At 43.4% G+C, this 17,998-nt stretch overlaps 1 protein-coding gene across 6 annotated transcripts in view; it reads right to left on the reverse strand.

Annotated features, from left to right (window-relative positions):
* Positions 1–17,998, reverse strand: part of LOC111969627 (chromodomain-helicase-DNA-binding protein 6-like) — an 83,871-nt gene that overhangs the window by 18,180 nt on the left and 47,693 nt on the right. For 5 of the 6 annotated variants that reach the window (XR_011480539.1, XM_023995767.1, XM_023995768.1 and 2 more), the window contains 14 exons: positions 17,751–17,927; positions 17,383–17,526; positions 16,379–16,634; positions 15,947–16,157; positions 15,136–15,331; positions 14,519–14,683; positions 7,851–8,030; positions 7,052–7,162; positions 5,240–5,442; positions 2,034–2,233; positions 1,433–1,592; positions 1,005–1,094; positions 659–762; positions 180–309 (listed from right to left, as the gene is read on the reverse strand). Coding sequence is in view for 5 of the 6 variants with exons in the window: in XM_023995767.1 (XP_023851535.1) it covers positions 180–309; positions 659–762; positions 1,005–1,094; positions 1,433–1,592; positions 2,034–2,233; positions 5,240–5,442; positions 7,052–7,162; positions 7,851–8,030; positions 14,519–14,683; positions 15,136–15,331; positions 15,947–16,157; positions 16,379–16,634; positions 17,383–17,526; positions 17,751–17,927 (2,327 nt within the window). In the remaining variant the exon portion in view is untranslated. The remainder of the gene's footprint in view (positions 1–179; positions 310–658; positions 763–1,004; positions 1,095–1,432; positions 1,593–2,033; positions 2,234–5,239; positions 5,443–7,051; positions 7,163–7,850; positions 8,031–14,518; positions 14,684–15,135; positions 15,332–15,946; positions 16,158–16,378; positions 16,635–17,382; positions 17,527–17,750; positions 17,928–17,998) is intronic. The other variant, XM_023995765.2, reaches the window with a different exon arrangement.

Genomic DNA, 17,998 nt, shown 5'->3' on the forward strand with positions numbered 1-17,998 from the left:
ACTAGATCGAGGTATTGCTGATACATTCAATTTTGGGGCTTAAAGGCATTGATTGACATTCACATTTGTACACAGCACCTGAGATTTGGTACTGTGGATATTACTGTATGCTGTTATTTTGGGGTCAATCCTTTAAAATTAGACTTGTGCCCTACGGTAAGGCGGGGGTGGTTTCTTGCCTGTCAGTGAGGTCAGCCACCACCTCTCCTCCACTCTGCTCGGCTGAGAGCGCCGTGACGTCAGGCATGCCCACCCGCTCCAAGAAGCATAGCTCTGAGTCGGCCCGCATGGCATTGTATCGCTCATACCCTGAGGACACACAGCAAGAGAGCAGATGGTGATGATGGAAGTGGCTTTAGACTTAAATGTACTATCCATTATAAATGTATGATCAATTAATCAATGACCGATAACTGATATATGGTAGGCCAGTAATTACCAATCCTAATCCAAGATTTACAGTGCGAGCTACAGGCTTAAAACCTGACTCAGCTAATCGACTGATCATCAGGACTTGGATTAGTTGATTCAGGTGTTTTAGTGCTGGAACCAAACTTGCACACCCTGAAATTCTCTCGGACCAAGGTTGATGTGAGATCCTTTGAAATTGATTAAATTAGGGCCTTGATAAGCAGGAGACCCTAGACTAAAGGATTACCGTGTTTGTGCACTCCTAAGAGGAGAGACTTATCCGCCTCTGCATCCCACCAGCCTGCTGGGATCTCGATGTAGTCAATATCAGGCAGTGCCACCTCCAGTTTACTGCACAGATTACACACACAAACAAATCAGCCATTTACTTTGGGCTGGTTTCCCAGACAAGATTGTCCCACTTCTGGATTAAAAAGCATGCTCAATGGAGAATCTGCAATGAAAGTGCTTTTGAGTACAGGAATAGGCATCATCTGTGTTCAAGGAACTATCCCTTCATGTATCAACAAGTTCATCAGTGTATATAGTAAGTGGCATGATTAATGGATGCCCTCATGGTGCCCACTCTGTACCTGGCATGGATGCCCTCCAGGAACTGAGCAGCAGTTTCTCCCAGGACCTCCGCCTTGAGGTAGTACAGCATCCTCACCCTCAGAAGTACCCTTGGCACAACACGACACATAACACAACACATGGACCACTCGTCGTTCTGTTATTGGACACAGCAACTGTTTTACCAGGTGCAAATTTTGCACCAGTTTTTTCAGGAAGAGAAAACACACAAAGCTAAAACATAAAACTGGCACAAAAAGTAAATCTAGCATAAAACTCCCTTGGCCTCAGCACTTGAAATCATAATTTCAAACCATCTAGATTTTGTATGTTTCTTTTCAAGCTAGGCTTTGTAGATTTAGAAACCTTAGGAATCCTATTAGTCAGAGGAGAACATGACGAGGATCACCAACAGCTGAAGGTGATTCGTGAGTAATGGGGGACTCACTTGTTGCAGTGCTGCTTGAGGTGTTTCTTGTAGCTGTCGTCCTGTAGCACTACCTCTGGGTTGCAGTTGACAAGCCAGTCTGCATGCTTCATCTCGGGCACGCTCAGCTGGTTCTTTAGCTTCTTACCCTTGCGTCCCCTGGGCACTGGGGCCGACAGGCCTGCTTGTGGAAAGGTAGGGTTTGAGAGCAATATCAAGCAATCATCTTACATCTAGCAATCATCAGTAGCACACCAGTCCACATTAAAGCACATATTTGGGGATTAGAGTTGAAGCTACGGCTACAGTTATTTGGAGTCATCAAAGCACTCAAATTAACAAAAGGTAAGGATTGCTTTTTTTTCTCCACATCATTGTTAAGGGATAGATAGAGTCGATACAAGATGCTGAGCAAGGATTCAAGCCCTCAGGGGCCATTCAGTCAGGAATCTGCTTTATAGACCACAATGAGAAACTCTGGCACTACGAGTTGCTTTTTAGACCTTGATTATTAATTGGAGTGTCGTCAACATAACTAGCCATTTTACCAGTCCTCTTTCCTCCACACGGCCATATGAGTGAACGGCAGCTAGTTTGGAGTGGATGTAAGTGAATCTCTCACCAGAATGGTTCTGCAGGTCTTGTTTATGGCCATCCTTGGCAGGTGTGATGAGGTCCCAGATAAAGCTCTTGATCTTGTCATCGCCCATGTAGTGACGCACGCAGTAGACCAGCAGTGCCCGGCACAGCACCTCCATGTCACGCTCACCCAGTTGCCACTTGAAGCGCCCGTGGGTCAGGATGTCCTTCCAGCGACCCCAGCTGTGTGGACACACGCAGAGAGATGGAGCGGGTGGCATGAGCACAGATACACCACAAAAAAGTGTCCGAGTCACCGGGATACAATACATAAAATTGTACTCTAATGTAGCTTACTGCATTAGGCTCTCATCGAGTCCCCACCTCTCCTTGAATACCCCCAGCCAGTGCCACATACAGTTGCAGCCAAACATATTGGCACCCTTGCACTTTTATTAAAGAATTCCATATTTCTTCAAAAACAAAGTTTCAAAAATTGCTTACAATTTTACTTTTGAAAATAAAGACAAATGGACAAAATTACTGGCACCCCGGAGCTAGTACTTGGCTGCAGAGCCTGCGTTTCTGTCCCACTTTTAAGCAGCAAAACTGCTCTAATTCATCAATGTTTGAGGGGTGCCCTCCACTAACCACTGTTTTCAGCTCTTGCCAAAGGTTATGGATGTGATTCAGATCTGGACTCTTCACTGGACACTCAAGAACAGTCCAGTGCTTCTTCTTGAACCATTCAAGTGTGCTTCTGATGTGTGTTTAGTCCTGCTGGAAGACCAACCTTCAACAGAGACCTAGTTTTTGGACACTGGGCTGAACATTGCACTCCAAAAAACATTTATAATCTGCAGATATCATGAGGTCTTGCAGACGTTCAAGGCCCCCAGTACGAGAGGCAGCAAAGCAACCCCCACAGCATTATCGAACTTCCCCATGTTTGATTGTAGGGAGGGTGTTAATTTCTTTGAAAGCTTAAATTTGGTTGTTGGTTATAGGAAGAACCCACAAATGAAGGAGAAAATATATCCTGATTGAACTTCTCAAAACCCACCTAAACAAGCCTAAATCCTGGGAAAAATGTATGTGGACCAATGAAACATAATTAGAGCTCTTTGGCAATACAGATCAGCTGCCGATGATCAAATGAGGCATTCAATGAAAATAACACCCTCCCTACAATCAAACATGGGGAGGTTTGATAATGCTGGTGAGGAGTTGACTCAAAAGAGAGAAAGACAATAGTTGAACAGTTTTGAACAAATTAATTTCTTTAAAAATTAAGCAAGAGAGCGGCAGCTATATTTCGTTGTATTTCTTATTTTACTTTCACTTAGCTAGCGAAAGCAGCTAGTTTAGTCTACTCAAGCACCCGGCTCAAACAGAAAGGGATGCTATGTTAGCTAGCTGGCTATTCAACACAGGAACTATTCCAAGGTAAGCTTGGGGGCCTGCAGGTGTAACTGCTAAACTGCTTGCTGACTGTACTGCAAGATTGTAGTGGGTTTACTAAAGCGTTAGTTCTAGTAGCTATGTAGACTATGATGTTAACTAATAATGGTGACAACTATGTAGGCTGTGTGTAGTGGTTAGCGGTTATGATATGAAGGTTTCGCTTGGAAAGGTATTTTTGCCTGGTCACAGACCGTTGATGTGCACTGAAGTCCGCAAGTGAAGGGAAAAGGTGAGAGGCGAGCTCGTAGACGCGAGAAGGAATTAGTTACAACGATCAAAGTGATCATGCTGTTTGTATGACTGCTATAAAAGTTTGCGTGTGACCCGGGGTGTATTCATTCCACCGATTCTGTTTAAAAAAAATCTTAAAACAGAAGCAAACGGAACGAAGCGGGGATAAACATACCTGAATTTGTCCAATAGCAACTCATTTGCAACTATTGGACTAATGATTACGCCCTAGATCAGCTATATGCAGGCAAGAGTGTGCAAGGCGTTATTGAATGTGTCACTTTCCGTCAACTTAATTTCACACATTTCGACATTTGCATCTATGTTCTAAACTTTCATTCATAGGCTAGGTTGTAGCAACCCTCATAATGGGTATAAGGAAAATTTGAGTATCATGTTGTAGCCTAAACCTGTTGATGTTACATTGAGCTTGGTGAATGGAATATGAATGACAGTCATCCAATATGCTGTAATAGAAATAAGGCCATTCTCATTAAAAATTATAATCGTCCTCCCTCATCGACCTATGGACAGATCTGAAAACAGCAGTTGGTGGAAGGAACCCCACAAACATTTAAGAATTACAGCAGTTTGCTGCTGAAGAGTGGGCCAAATTGCAGCACACTCATTGATTGGTACAAGAAGTGTTTGTCTGCAAATATCTTGGGAAAAAGCTGTGTACTAGCTTCAGGGTGCCAAATTTTTTTCCCATTTCTTTATTTTTCAAAATATTTTATTTTTTTAAACTTAAGGTAAAATAAAATACAATTGTTTCTGCAATGTTTAAAATCCCCTAACAAGGTGTGGAGACCAAACCTTTTTTCAACTTATTTTAGAAGAAATAGGGGATTCTTTAAAAAGGTCCAATGTAGCCATTTTGATCTCCATATCAAATCATTTCTGGGTAACAATTAAGCACCTTACTGTGATTCTTTTCAATTAAAATGGTCTAAAAGAAACAAAAACAATTCTCGAGCAAGAACTTTGCTAAGACTGTCTGGATGTGGTCTGAGTGGGGAGGGGAAAACTGAAAACGACCCGTTATTGGCAGAGTGGTTTGGAACCCTCTTTTCTATGGGTCAAAACTCCATCCCACCAAAACAGGCTGAAATTTCAGGTGGTCTTTTCTAACAGCTCTTACAATAAAAGAGCTGGAAAAACAGATTTAAACAAACGAAAATCATGTTTTTGACTGCACTGGGCCTTTAAAAAAAAGGGCAGGGGTGCCAATATATTTGCCAGGGACTGTATTTGATGTATTCCACAACTAGCACACCTGATTCAACTAATGAGGGGCTTGGTGATTAGTTGACCAATTGAATCAGTTGTGCTAGTCCCGGGAATATGTCAAATAAATGGTACTGGCTGGGGGTTACTCAAGGAGATGATTGGGAAACACTGGCCCACTAACTCCGTAGTAGCCAGTAAGAGTGCTTACTAAGGTACAATTTGAGGGTACTTAAGCCAGTGAGAGAGCACTTACATTTCACAATAATTATTACAGTATGGCACAATGAAAGTGTGACTGGGGAATGTTAGATGTGATAAAATAACCCGAATATGAGCAGGTTCTTCTCGACGCGGAAGCATTCGGCGCGGAGGTAGCGTCTGCTCCTCTCGCTGAAGCGGCGGGTGCGACAGGGCCTCTCTTCTGAGTCGCTGTCCAGCTCAGAGAACTCCATCAGCTCGTCGTCTTCGAACGAGTTGTAGTGACGAGTCTGCTTCCTCACACGAGGCGTATCAATCACCAGGCTCTCCTGTGAGGGAGAGGGGGTGGTAGTACATATTCAGGCTTTACTGGAGGATTTATGGACACACAGTTCATCTAGCCATACAGACATTATATGAACCCATGCACAGCACAATACACACACCCCAAACACATGCCAAACTGTGTACGGATGCCAAACAAATCCATGCGCAGAAAAGTCAAGATGTAGGCCTATACATAAGTGTACAAACACTGCTAAAACCACATACTCAGGCCCCAAAAAACGTACATTACTAACATACAGTACAGTGTACCCCATACAGTTGAAGTCGGAAGATTACATACACTTAGGTTGGAGTCATTAAAACTCGTTTTTCAACCACTCCACAAATTTCTTGTTAACAAACTATAGTTCTGGCAAGTCGGTTAGGACATAGACTTTGTGGATGACAAGAAATTTTTCCAACAATTGTTTACAGACAGATTATTTCACTTATCATTCACTGTATCACAATTCCAGTGGGTCAGAAGTTTACATACACTAAGTTGACTGTGCCTTTAAACAGCTTGGAAAATTCCAGAAAATGATGTCATGGCTTTAGAAGCTTCTGACAGGCTAATTGACATCATTTGAGTCAATTGGAGGTGTACCTGTTGATGTGTTTCAAGGCCTACCTTCAAACTCAGTGCCTCTTTGCGTGACATCATGGGAAAATCAAAAGAAATCAGCCAAGATATCAGAAAAAAAATTGTAGACCTCCACAAGTGTGGTTCATCCTTGGGAGCAATTTCCAAACGCCTGTTCATCTGTACAAACAATAGTGCGCACGTATAAACACCATGGGACCACGCAGCCGTTATACCGCTCTGGAAGGAGACGTATTCTGTCTCCTAGAGATGAACGTACTTTGGTGCAAAAAGTGCAAATCAATATCAGAACAATAGCAAAGGACCTTGTGAAGATGCTGGAGGAAACAGGTACAAAAGTATCTATATCCACAGTAAACGAGTCCTACATCAACATAACCGGAAAGGCCGCTCAGCAAGGAAGAAGCCACTGCTCCAAAACCGTCATAAAAAAGCCAGACTATGGTTTGCAACTGCACATGGGGACAAAGATTGTACTTTTTGGAGAAATGTCCTCTGGTCTGATGAAACAAAAATAGAACTGTTTGGCCATAATGACCATCTGGAGGAAAAGGGGAAAAAATAGGAAAAAGGGAGATGCTTGCAAGCCGAAGAACGGGGGTGGCAGCATCATGTTGTGAGGGTGCTTTGCTGCAGAAGGGACTGGTGCACTTCACAAAATAGAAAATGATGTGGATATATTGAAGCAACATCTCAAGACCTCAGTCTTGGACAAATGGACAATGACCCCAAGCATACTTCCAAAGTTGTGGCAAAATGGCTTAAGGACAACAAAGTCAAGGTATGGAGTGGCCATCACAAAGCCCTGACCTCAATCATATAGAACATTTGTGGGCAGAACTGAAAAAGCGGGTGCGAGCAAGGCGGCCTACAAAACCTGTCCCGCAGGGACATGCGGGACCGGCTTTTTCTGGAGTCCCTCCAACACCATGGAGCGGCTACACCCTGGTCAGGGATAACCGGTAGCCCCATAGTGCCCTTCCCTAGTTCCCCTCCCTTCCCCTTACCTTCTCTGCTTTGGAGTCAATCTCCAGCTCGGTTATTTTGGCCCATTTCTGCCAGAAGTTGGGATCGTCCAGGGAAATGTCAGTTCTGTTTCCAGAAGACACAAAGCTGGCCTGGAAATGACAAGGAAAACAAAAGCGTGCACACACATCAACCTGACTGGATCTATGCGAGTAACATACACAGATATGCTGAGAAAGCTGATAAGGCGTGAAATCAGACATTGGTTAGAGTTGCATCTCCCTTTCACCACCCACTCGGAGTGTAAAGCAGGGGAAACTGAAACTTGTGGTGACTGGCTAACATGTCCTTCTTCCGATAGTTACAGACTACCTGGATTGTGATAGTTTTAGGATGAAGGTTTAATATATAAGGGAGGGGTAGAGTTTACCTTGGCAAAGGAAAAGCCCTTGACACTCAAACTTGAATTTCCCCATTGTAGTTGAGCACAATGTAATCAAATCTCAAACCATCACTATCCAGTAAAGTGAAAGACTAAGGTTGAAGGGTAAGGTTTATAATTGAGTTACCCTTGGCAAATGTGGAGCTCTGTCAGGATGATGATGGTCAAGATATGGGTCAGAGGTTAATGGTCTGAGGTATAAGGGTTTACCTTGGCGAACGTGGAGCCCTTACCCTCTGTCTGGATGGTGATGTTCTGGGTATTAGTCAGGGGTTAGAGGTCAGAGGTATAAAGGTTGGGGTTTACCTTGGCGAAGCCCTTGCCTACCGTCTTGATATTGACAGTCTGGATATTAGGGTCAGGGGTTAGAGGTCAGGGATATAAGGATCAGTGTTAACCTTGGCGAAGGTGGAGCCCTTGGCCTCAGTCTCGATGGTGATAGTTTGGGTGCGGCGCTGCAAGATCTGGTCGATGTCCTCCTCACAAAACTTGGAGCCCTCGTCCTCCTCATCCATCAGTGCGCCATACGCCCCCTTCCTCAGCAGGTCCTCCACCTCAATCTTGGTCATCTGCTGCGCCTTTAGGACACCATGCCCCCCCGTTAGTTAGGCAGCCATAGCAACAGCTCTCAGATCAGCTGGACCCAATTACAGATCAGGGATGGGGTCAATTCCATTTCAATTCAGTCATTTAACTGAACAAAACTCAAATACTCCTTAATGTTTTTCAATTACAAAAAGTGGAATAGGTTTTAAATAAACTTAAGTACATTTAATTGCTAAAATTTACTTAAGTATCAAAAGTAAAAATATTAATAATTTCACATTCCTTACATTAAACAAACCAGACGGCACAATTTTCTTGTTTTTCAAATTTACGGATAGCCAGGGGCACACTCCAACACTCAGACATTATTTACAAACGAAGCATTTGTGCTTAGTGAGTCTGCCAGATAAGAGGCAGTAGGGATGACCACGGGATGTTCTCAATGTGTGTGAATTGGACCATTTCCCTGTCCTGCAAAGCATTCGAAATGTAACGAGTACTTTTGGGTGTCAGGGAAAACATTTAGGAATGTAGTGAAATAAAAGTTGTCAAAAATATAAATAGTAAAGTAAAGATACCCCAAAAAACTACTTTAGTATTTTAACTTTAGGGATAGGGGGCAGCATTTTCACTTTGGATGAATAGCATGCCCAGAGTGAACTGCCTCCTACTCTGTCCCAGATGCTAATATATGCATATTATTATTACTATTGGATAGGAAACACTCTGAAGTTTCTAAAACTGTTTGAATGATGTCTGTTAGTATAACAGATCTCATATGGCAGGCAAAAACCTGAGAAAAAAATCCAAACAGGAAGTGGGAATTCTGAGGCTGGTCGATTTTCAACCAAGATCCTATTGTAATCACAGCGAGATATGGATGACATGAGAGGGAGCTCTGTTCCATCGATCATCTGAAGTCAATGTAATTCTCCGGTTGGAACGTTATTCAAGATTTATGTTAAAAACGTTCTAAAGATTGATTCAATACTTCGTTTGACATGTTTCAACTGACTGTTACGGAACTTTTGGACATTTCGTCAGCTTTTAGTGAACGCGCTTCCTGATGTTGGATTTGTTTACCAAACACGCTAACAAAAATAGCTATTTGGACATAAATTATGGACATTACCGAACAAAACGAACATTTCTTGTGGAAGTGGGAGTCCTGGGAGTGCATTCCGACGAAGATCAGCAAAGGTAAGTGAAGATTTATAATGCTTTTTATGAGTTTTGTTGACTGCACAATTTGGCGGGTAACTGTATGGCTTGCTTTTGTGGCTGAACGCTGTTTTCAGATGATTGAATATTGTGTTTTGCCGTAAAGCTTTTTGAAATCTGACACAGCGGTTGCATTAAGAACAAGTGTATCTTTAATTCTATGTAAAACATGTATCTTTCATCAAAGTTTATGATGAGTATTTCTGTTATTTGACGTGGCTCTCTGCAATTTCTCCGGATATTTTGGAGGCCTTTCTGAACATGAGGTTTTTGGATATAAATATGAACTTAATCGAACAAGACATATATGTATTGTGTAACATGAAGTCCTATGAGTGTCATCTGCTGAAGATCATCAAAGGTTAGTGATTAATTGTATCTCTTTGGCTGGAAAAATGGCTGAATTTTTCTGTGAGTTGGTGGTGACCTAACATAATCGTTTGTGGTGCTTGGAATTTGGCGCCCTACACTTTCACTGGCTGTTGTCATATCATCCCGTCAACGGGATTGCAGCCATAAGAAGTTGAGGCACATTTGGTCTATTTGAAAATAATTTTTTGTTCATGACGAGTTGATAAAGTATTGTCTAAAGTACGTAGGCAATATTATTTACTGTGTCGATAGCAGAGTAGGCTAGTGTACAATAACGTAATTTAATGTGCTCGTATTATTTATTTAACGGATGAATTAAATTGTAAATGAGAATACACACGTGGTGCTATAGGATATAAATATTTTACATTGTAATACATTACCCCTACATGCCATTGGGTGATGGAGCTATGGGTTTATTTTTCAACTGTCACTAGGGCGACACATTCACACTCAAACTGAATCGGGGATGCATAAATACTTTTCACTGAAGGGAAACGCGGTACAACATGCAACTTCGATCGAAGACCTAAAATCATGCCTGACAAAATCACAACGGTATCCTAATGGATACCGTTGTAGCCTATTCTACAACAATGTAACTATGTGCTAGTATTAATTATATAATTGATCAATTAAATTGTAAATGTGGAAGGGTACGCTACTTCATTCAATGATCACGGTATTGTACAAGGTAGATCCAGGAGTAGTCTATAGTCCTCAATAATAATGAAATTGAATGTGCTATAGTATCATTTATTTAATTGATGAATACAATTGTAAATAGGGATGGGTAGGCTACTTCATTCAGTGAATACTCAATGTATTGCTATCTCTGGGAGTATGCTAATGACAGATTTTCAGCTGTTGAACTATGGCAATGTCGAACTAAATCTCTTTCTTTTAGTCAAGATGTGATGAGCCAGAGCAACCAATCAGCTTCACTGCAGCTGTTCAATCCACCACCCCCTTACTCGCTGCACAAGTAACCACCACTTCTCCTGTTCAACTACTTTGCCACCACACTAACAATGACTGTACACATACCCCTGTGATCATCTCAGTACAACATGATCCATCTAAGGCCTCAACTGGATGTCTAAGACGTGAGAAATGCAAGCAAGATGCTATAGTAGTGTGTGTATGGATGGCGTTCCAAGTAAAGACATGAGAAGATGGCAAAGGAGATGAGAGTGAGAGCATACAGTATGAAAATAAAGACCCCTTGGGATCTAAAATGTGGGGTGCCTCGTGTCTCCTTTTTCTCCATTTGAGGATACTACAGTCACCCCTGGCGGAGGCAATTGGAACACTGCAATTTAAGTCTGGGCAGAGGTTACAAAAACCTTCAAAGGTGGTGGTTCTATGTTGCGTGTCATCTTGAATACCAGGCAGATGTTTGAGTACAGAATGAAATGGTGTAAACTTAACAGGCTGAACTTGTTGAGTACACTCTTTGAGAAAGGGGTTCCAACAGGGTTCTTTGGCTGTCACCAAAGGAGAACACTTTTTGGTTCCTCCTAGACACAGAAGGGGTTCTACCTGGAACCAAAAAGGGTTCTCCTATGGGGACAGCGGAAGAATCGTGTTAATTTGTAGATAGTACCTTTATATCTAAGTGTAGGCCTATATTGCAGTGGTGGTTCCATGGTTTTCTGTAAAAAATCTAATTCAGTGGTGGTGAGTTAAGATAGTATTTCTGACACATCCGCACTTTTAGCACACATTTGCAAGCAGGCAAAGTAACCTGTGTGTGCTGAGGCATGTGTGATCACTCAACATTGACAGGACCAAAAAAAAAGACATGCTTCAGGCTCCCGAGTGGCGCAGCGGTCTAAGGCACTGCATCTCAATGCTAGAGGCGTCACTACAGACCCTGGTTCGTTTCCAGGCTGCATCACAACCGGCCGTGATTGGGAGTCCCAAAGGGCAGCGCACAATTGGCCCAGCGTCGTCCGGGTTAGGGTTTGGCCGGGGTAGGTCGTCATTGCAAATCTTAACTGACTTGCATAGTTAAAAGTTCAATTTAAAAAAAGAAATTAAACATGCAAACGAAAGATCTGACATGCACCGTTATGCAATTATTAGGAGACTAGATGCACATAGCTAATCCTGGCTATCAAAGTTCTAGCATTAATTTACTGAGGCAAGCAGATCAGAGATGTCAAGGTGGTACCCAAGCATATGCCATGTGTATATGGGACACACACACACTTGAGGTTTTATTTTGCCTCCCAGGTATTTACATTAAATGTATATAATTACTGTCGCTAGGGGGACTGTGACATTAGTGAGATCTTTGACATTTCTTCATTCTTGGAGAACGACTAGTTCTGAAAACGAACGTTTATGTCTCAATTTTACCTATAATTCAGGTATGTAATGTGCAAAAGTGCAATATGACTCAAAATATTGAGGAAACATGGTTAATTACATAGTCCATGAGTTTGATGATGTTTAAAGGCAATTGAAGGGAGTTTTAACTGACTGAAAAACTGCTTGGCATTTTCCCCATTGTAAGTAATGGAGTTTGGCTAGGTTGATAACGGTTTACATGAAAGGGATTAACATGGCGTCCGAACTTTATGTACTATTTTCAACGTAGGCGTTATCTACATTAGGCGAACAGAGGCCCATTCTCAGCAACCATCTCTCCTGTGTTCCAATGGCACGTTGTGTTACCTAATCTAAGTTTATCATTTTAAAAGGCTAATTGATCATTACAAAAACCCTTTCCAGAGCGCGCACTGATGCTGTAACTAGCAAATGTGTTGTCTTTTCTGCATTCTGTATGTGAACGATGAGCTGAGCCTTGGATACAACCAGTATTGCACCAAATGGGCATCACTCTTTTGCATACAACCCTCCCCCCCAAACTTCTCATCGGATCTACACGAAGCACGTAGGTCATTAATTTCGGATTCAAAATACGTGACCTACATGATTCGTGTTGATCCGAAGAGATAAGTTTGGGGGGGGGGGGGGGGGGGGGGGGGGGGGGGGGGGGGGGGGGGGTTGTATGCAAACGAGTGATGCCCGCGCAATACTGGCTATATCCAAGGCTCTGCCAAACGTTCAAATAACAGAATGCAGCATGTGACTGAAGAGAGAAAAGATTAGTTTGCATCCCTGTTTGTTACGTTACAGCCTTATTCTAAATAATATTTTCCTCAATCTACACACAATACCCCATAATGTCAAAGCGAACAGGTTTAGATTTTTTTGCAAATGTATAAAAACAAATACCTTATTTACATAAGTATTCAGACCCTTTGCTATACGCCTCGAAATTGAGCTCAGGTGCATCCTGTTTTCATTAACCATCCTTGAGATGTTTCTACAACTTCATTGGAGTCCACTTGTGGTAAATTCAATTGATTGGACATGATTTGGAAAGGCACACACCTGTCTATACAAGGTCCTACAGTTGACTACGCATGTCAGAGCAAAAATCAAGCCATGAGGTTGAAGGAGCTCCGAGACAGGATTGTGTCGAGGCACAGATCTGGGGAAGGGTACCAAAACATTTCTGCAGCATTGACGGTCCCCAAGAACACAGTGGCCTCCATCCTTCTTAAAATGGAATGAGTTTGGAACCACCAAGACTCTTCCTAGAGCTGGCCGCCCGGCCAAACTGAGCAATCGGGGGAGAAGGGCCTTGGTCAGGGAGGTGACCGAGAAACCGATGGTCACTCTGGCAGAGCTCCAGAGTTTCTCTGTGGAGATGGGAGAACCTTCCAGAAGGACAACAATGTCTGCAGCACTCCACCAATCAGGCCTTTATGGTGGAGTGGCCAGACGGAAGCAGCTCCTCAGTAAAAGGCACATGACAGCCCGCTTGGAGTTTTCCAAAAGGCACCTAAAGAGACACAGACCATGAGAAACAAGATTCTCTGGTCTGATGAAACCAAGCTTCAACTCTTTGGCCTGAATGCCAAGCGTCACATCTGGAGGAAACCTGGCACCATCTCAGGTGCCAGGATGGTGATTGCAACATCATGCTTTGAGGATGTTTGTCAGTGTCAGGGACTGGGAAACCAGTCAGGATCAAGGAAAGATGAACGGAGCAAAGTACAGAGAGATCATTGATGAAAACCAACTCGGGACCTCAGACTGGGGCGAAGGGTCATCTTCCAACAGGACAACGACCCTAAGCACACAGCCAAGACAACGCAGGAGTGGCTTCGGGACAAGTCTCGGAATGGTCTTGAGTGGCCCAGCCAGAGCCCGGACTTGAACCAGATCGAACATCTCTGGAGAGACTTGAAAATAGCTGTGCAGCGACGCCCCCATCCAAATTTACAGAGCTTGGGAGGATCTGTAGTGAAGAATGGGAGAAACTCCCCAAATACAGGTGTGCCAAACTTGTAGCGTCATACCCAAGAAGACTCAAGGCTGTAATCACTGTCAAAGGTAGTTTAACAAAGTACCGAGTACTTATTTAAATGTGATATTTCGGTGACATTTTTTATACATTTGCAGGAATTTCTAAAAACCTGTTTTTGCTTTGTCATGTAGATTGATGAGGGGGAAAAAATGTATCAATTTTAGAATAAGGCTGTAACGTAACAAAATGTGGAAAAAGTAAATGCAATGTACGTGAATTTGTCGCAATACTTTTGGTCCCCTAATTTGGGGGGACTATGTACAAAAAGTTCTGTAATTTCTCAACGGTTCACCCTCAAATTAAAAAATGTATCATTTTAAATCCGACGTGCTGGAGTACAGAGCCAAAGCAACAACAAAAAATGTCTCGCTGTCCCAATACTTTTGGAGCTCACTGTATGCAAAGAAAATCCAGAAATCATCCTTCATAGTATAACCTAGTCCTAGATCTGTTTGTGCTGGCATGACGATGGGACGATGACAGGAGTTGGCAAAACAGCACAAACAGATATGGGACCAGGCGATCATAGCAGTCACTCACCCCATTGAGGCTGCCCTTTCGATTAATGTCCTGCAGCACAGCCTTGTCTAGACCCAGCTTCAGACTGGCTTTATCAAACATCTCCCTCTCATAGGAGTTCCTGGTGATCAGCCTGTACACTTTCACCGCTTTACTCTGGCCGATGCGGTGGCAGCGAGCTTGGGCCTGGCAGGGACACAAACGGTGGCAGTTTCACACACACGGCTTGAAACAGTTATTTCACACGGGCATTCAAAGTTTCAGGTTTTAATGTCACGTGCACAAGTACAGTGAAATGCCTTTCTTGCAAGCACTAAATCCAACAACGCAGTAATCAATATCAATGTAGTACAAAAAAACAATGTCATACTGCATGCCCACATGAAATAGCTATTATACCATTTCATACAGTATGAAATTGTATCCAAAGCGACTTACGTATGTGCATACACATACAGTGGTGTCCCCAGAGGGAATCAAACCAACAATCCTGACATTGCAAGCGCCATGCACTATCAACTGAGCCACACAGGACAACATGAAAGCATGAAATCAGAAAATGAGTATAACACTTCTTAGTCCAGGACTAGGTTTAAGTCAAGGTCCGGAAAGTGGTGCTGAACTTTGTGTTGACTAACCTGTAGGTCGTTCTGGGGGTTCCAGTCCGAGTCGAAGATGATGCAGGTGTCTGCAGCGGTCAGGTTGATGCCCAGGCCCCCAGCACGGGTACACAGCAGGAACACAAAGCGGTCCGAGTCCACCTTACAGAACCTGTCGATCGCTGCCTGGCGCAGGTTACCCCGCACTCTGCCGTCGATGCGCTCATAGGTGTACCTAGAACCACACATATAACTTATGAACATACTGTAGCAACCTCAACCGAACGACCTCGTCAAGAGGTTCGGATCTCTTGGCGTAACAGTGAAGGTGTTGGGCTGACAGTCGCAGGTTTGAGTACTGGTCGGGCTACCCCCGAATTCGCTACAATACATACAGTACATATTATGTATTCAAACATATTCATTCATACTGTGTTTTCATTTAGATTTTTGTTGTTGATGCGATATTCATATTGTATCTCCAATTAAAATGCTTGGTCACCTCTTACACTGTATATTCCACTTAATAAATATAAAATCCCCTATGGATCACAGATATCCTGTAAAAATGTGTGTCTAACACAGATGTATCATTATGTCATAGAGTGACAGCCATTAATATTGTTATACACATGCGCCTTTCCTGTTGTTCTTGGAACTATCCAGCAAAATCATATATTTTTCCCTACTTGATAAACTCAACACAATTGCAGTCTTGGTCCGACTCTTTTTAGACTAGAGCAGAGGGTGAAGGGGATTGTGATGTGCGCACACAGAGCAGAGCTTGAGCCCAGTCCAGCAGCCCCAGCCCCAGCCACGCTCTCAACTCTATCCTCAGCCCCAACCTAACCTCCTCTGGATGAGGTAGTCCTCCAGGATGTCCAGGCAGCGCACCATCTGGGAGAAGACCAGCACCTTGTGGCCGCCAGCAATCAGCTTCGGCAGCAGCTTGTCAATAAGCACCAGCTTCCCCGCTGCCTGAATCATGGCCTGGAGCTGGAAATCCCAAGCATCAGGGCTGTGCGTTTTCCTGAAGCTATCCAGGATCTTCTCCTCCGCACCTGGACATGTCCAGAGAAGATAAGGGAGAAAAAAGGTCTACTTAAAATGCATTGTAGAGAGCCTTGTGAAGGTCAGAGAAAATCGGTATGAAGCCATTTCCATAAAGTCAGGATGGAATTAAATATAGTCCATATATAAAGGACTCTACAGGGCTATGGATGCTAGAAGGAATACAGGTCAGGTGTTAACAGATTCGTTCAGCCGTCGACTCATTTTATACCTTTGATCAGGTACGGGTGGTTGCAACACTTGCGCAGCTCCATCATGGTGTTGATGAGGTTGGGCATGTTGTGCTGGTTGGCCCCCTTGGCCAGGAAGGTGAAGTTCTTCTCCAGGATGGCCCGGTAGTACTTCTTCTGCATGTTGGTGAGCTCCACCTCGATGATGGTCTCCTCCTTGGGCGCCAGGTTCTTCTCCACGTCGTCCTTCAGCCGCCGCAGCATCATGGGCTTCAGGATGGCCTGAAGCTTCTTCACCTGGAGGAAGAGGAGAGCAGGGTTGGTGTGAATTCCATTTCCAATTCAGTCAATTCTGGATGTACATAAAATTGACTGAATTAAATTAAAATTGACCCCGACCCTGGGGGAAGAGGACAGAGGTGGTCAGGATCTGATGGTCTGCAGTAATGAGACTTAGCAATATGTTAAGTTTAGACTCAGACAAAACAATTGTTTGTTTAGTCTGGGCTGGACAACCAAGCGGCAAGTAGCCTAGCAGTTAAGAGCGTTGGGCCAGTAACCGAAAGGTTGTCGGTTCAAATTCCAGAGCCAACTAGGTGAAAAATCTGTCGATATGCCCTTGAGCAAGGCACTTATCCAAAAGGACTTACAGGAGCAATTAAGGTTAAGGCAGTCTGCTAAATTATTAGAATGAATGTATAAAATTGCCGTAGACACAACAATAACTTACAGTGGCGCTACTCATAACAATATGTTTAAATTATCTGCAGAAGCAACAATTTGATAACACGGATTCAAAAACTGCTTGATGATGTAAAGTGCAGACTTTGTTTTGTTCAGTAGCATTTTAGCTGTCATTAAGTGTATGATACAACGCTTAAAAGGAAATTGCTGAGGGGTATCTACGAGAAAGAATCAACATTCCCATAGATTCCTGTATATTCCCATGGCAAGTTTCCTATACATTCCTGTAAATTCCCAAGGAAAGTTACCAACTTTCCCCCACAGTTTTCCCACCCTAAAAGAGTACCCCTGAGAAAATMACCTGTTCCTCAGTCTTCAGATCTCCAAACTCCTCCAAGAAGAGGCTCTCTGAGGGGAACTGTAGGGGCTCCAGGAAGTTGAGCAGACTAAAGAGCTCCTCCACTGAGTTCTGCAGGGGGGTGCCTGTCAGGAGGACCTTGTGTTCCTACAGGAGTTAGGGTTTATAGTTTTTTTTCATGATACTCAAAGACAACATCATCCAACTCAGAGATCCTACTCTGGCTGATTACAATTTTTATTTTTCTGCTGTACTTCCCTCTTGACCAAGGGGGAGCATCCATGCTACTATCAGCCTTGGCTGGTGCTGAACTGAATTGACTACAAAGAACAATGCAGATGGTCAAGAGAGTTAGCTAGCTACCCCCTCACCAGGTTCATGAGCTTGAGGCCCTCCAGAAGTTTACAGTTGCGGTTCTTGAGGCGGTGGGCCTCATCGATGACCACGCAGCGCCAGTGGATCTTCTTCAGCTCCGGGCAGTCGGCCATAATCATCTCAAAGGTGGTGATCACTCCGTGGAACTTGTACCCGCCCAACACTACATTTCCCTATACACAGAGAAAGACAAAAGGAGGAAGAAAAGGAAAGATTGAGGGGGGGATTTTTTTTTTTTTTTCAG

Source organism: Salvelinus sp. IW2-2015, linkage group LG11, assembly GCF_002910315.2.
Source record: "Salvelinus sp. IW2-2015 linkage group LG11, ASM291031v2, whole genome shotgun sequence".
Taxonomy (NCBI): Eukaryota; Metazoa; Chordata; class Actinopteri; order Salmoniformes; family Salmonidae; genus Salvelinus; species Salvelinus sp. IW2-2015.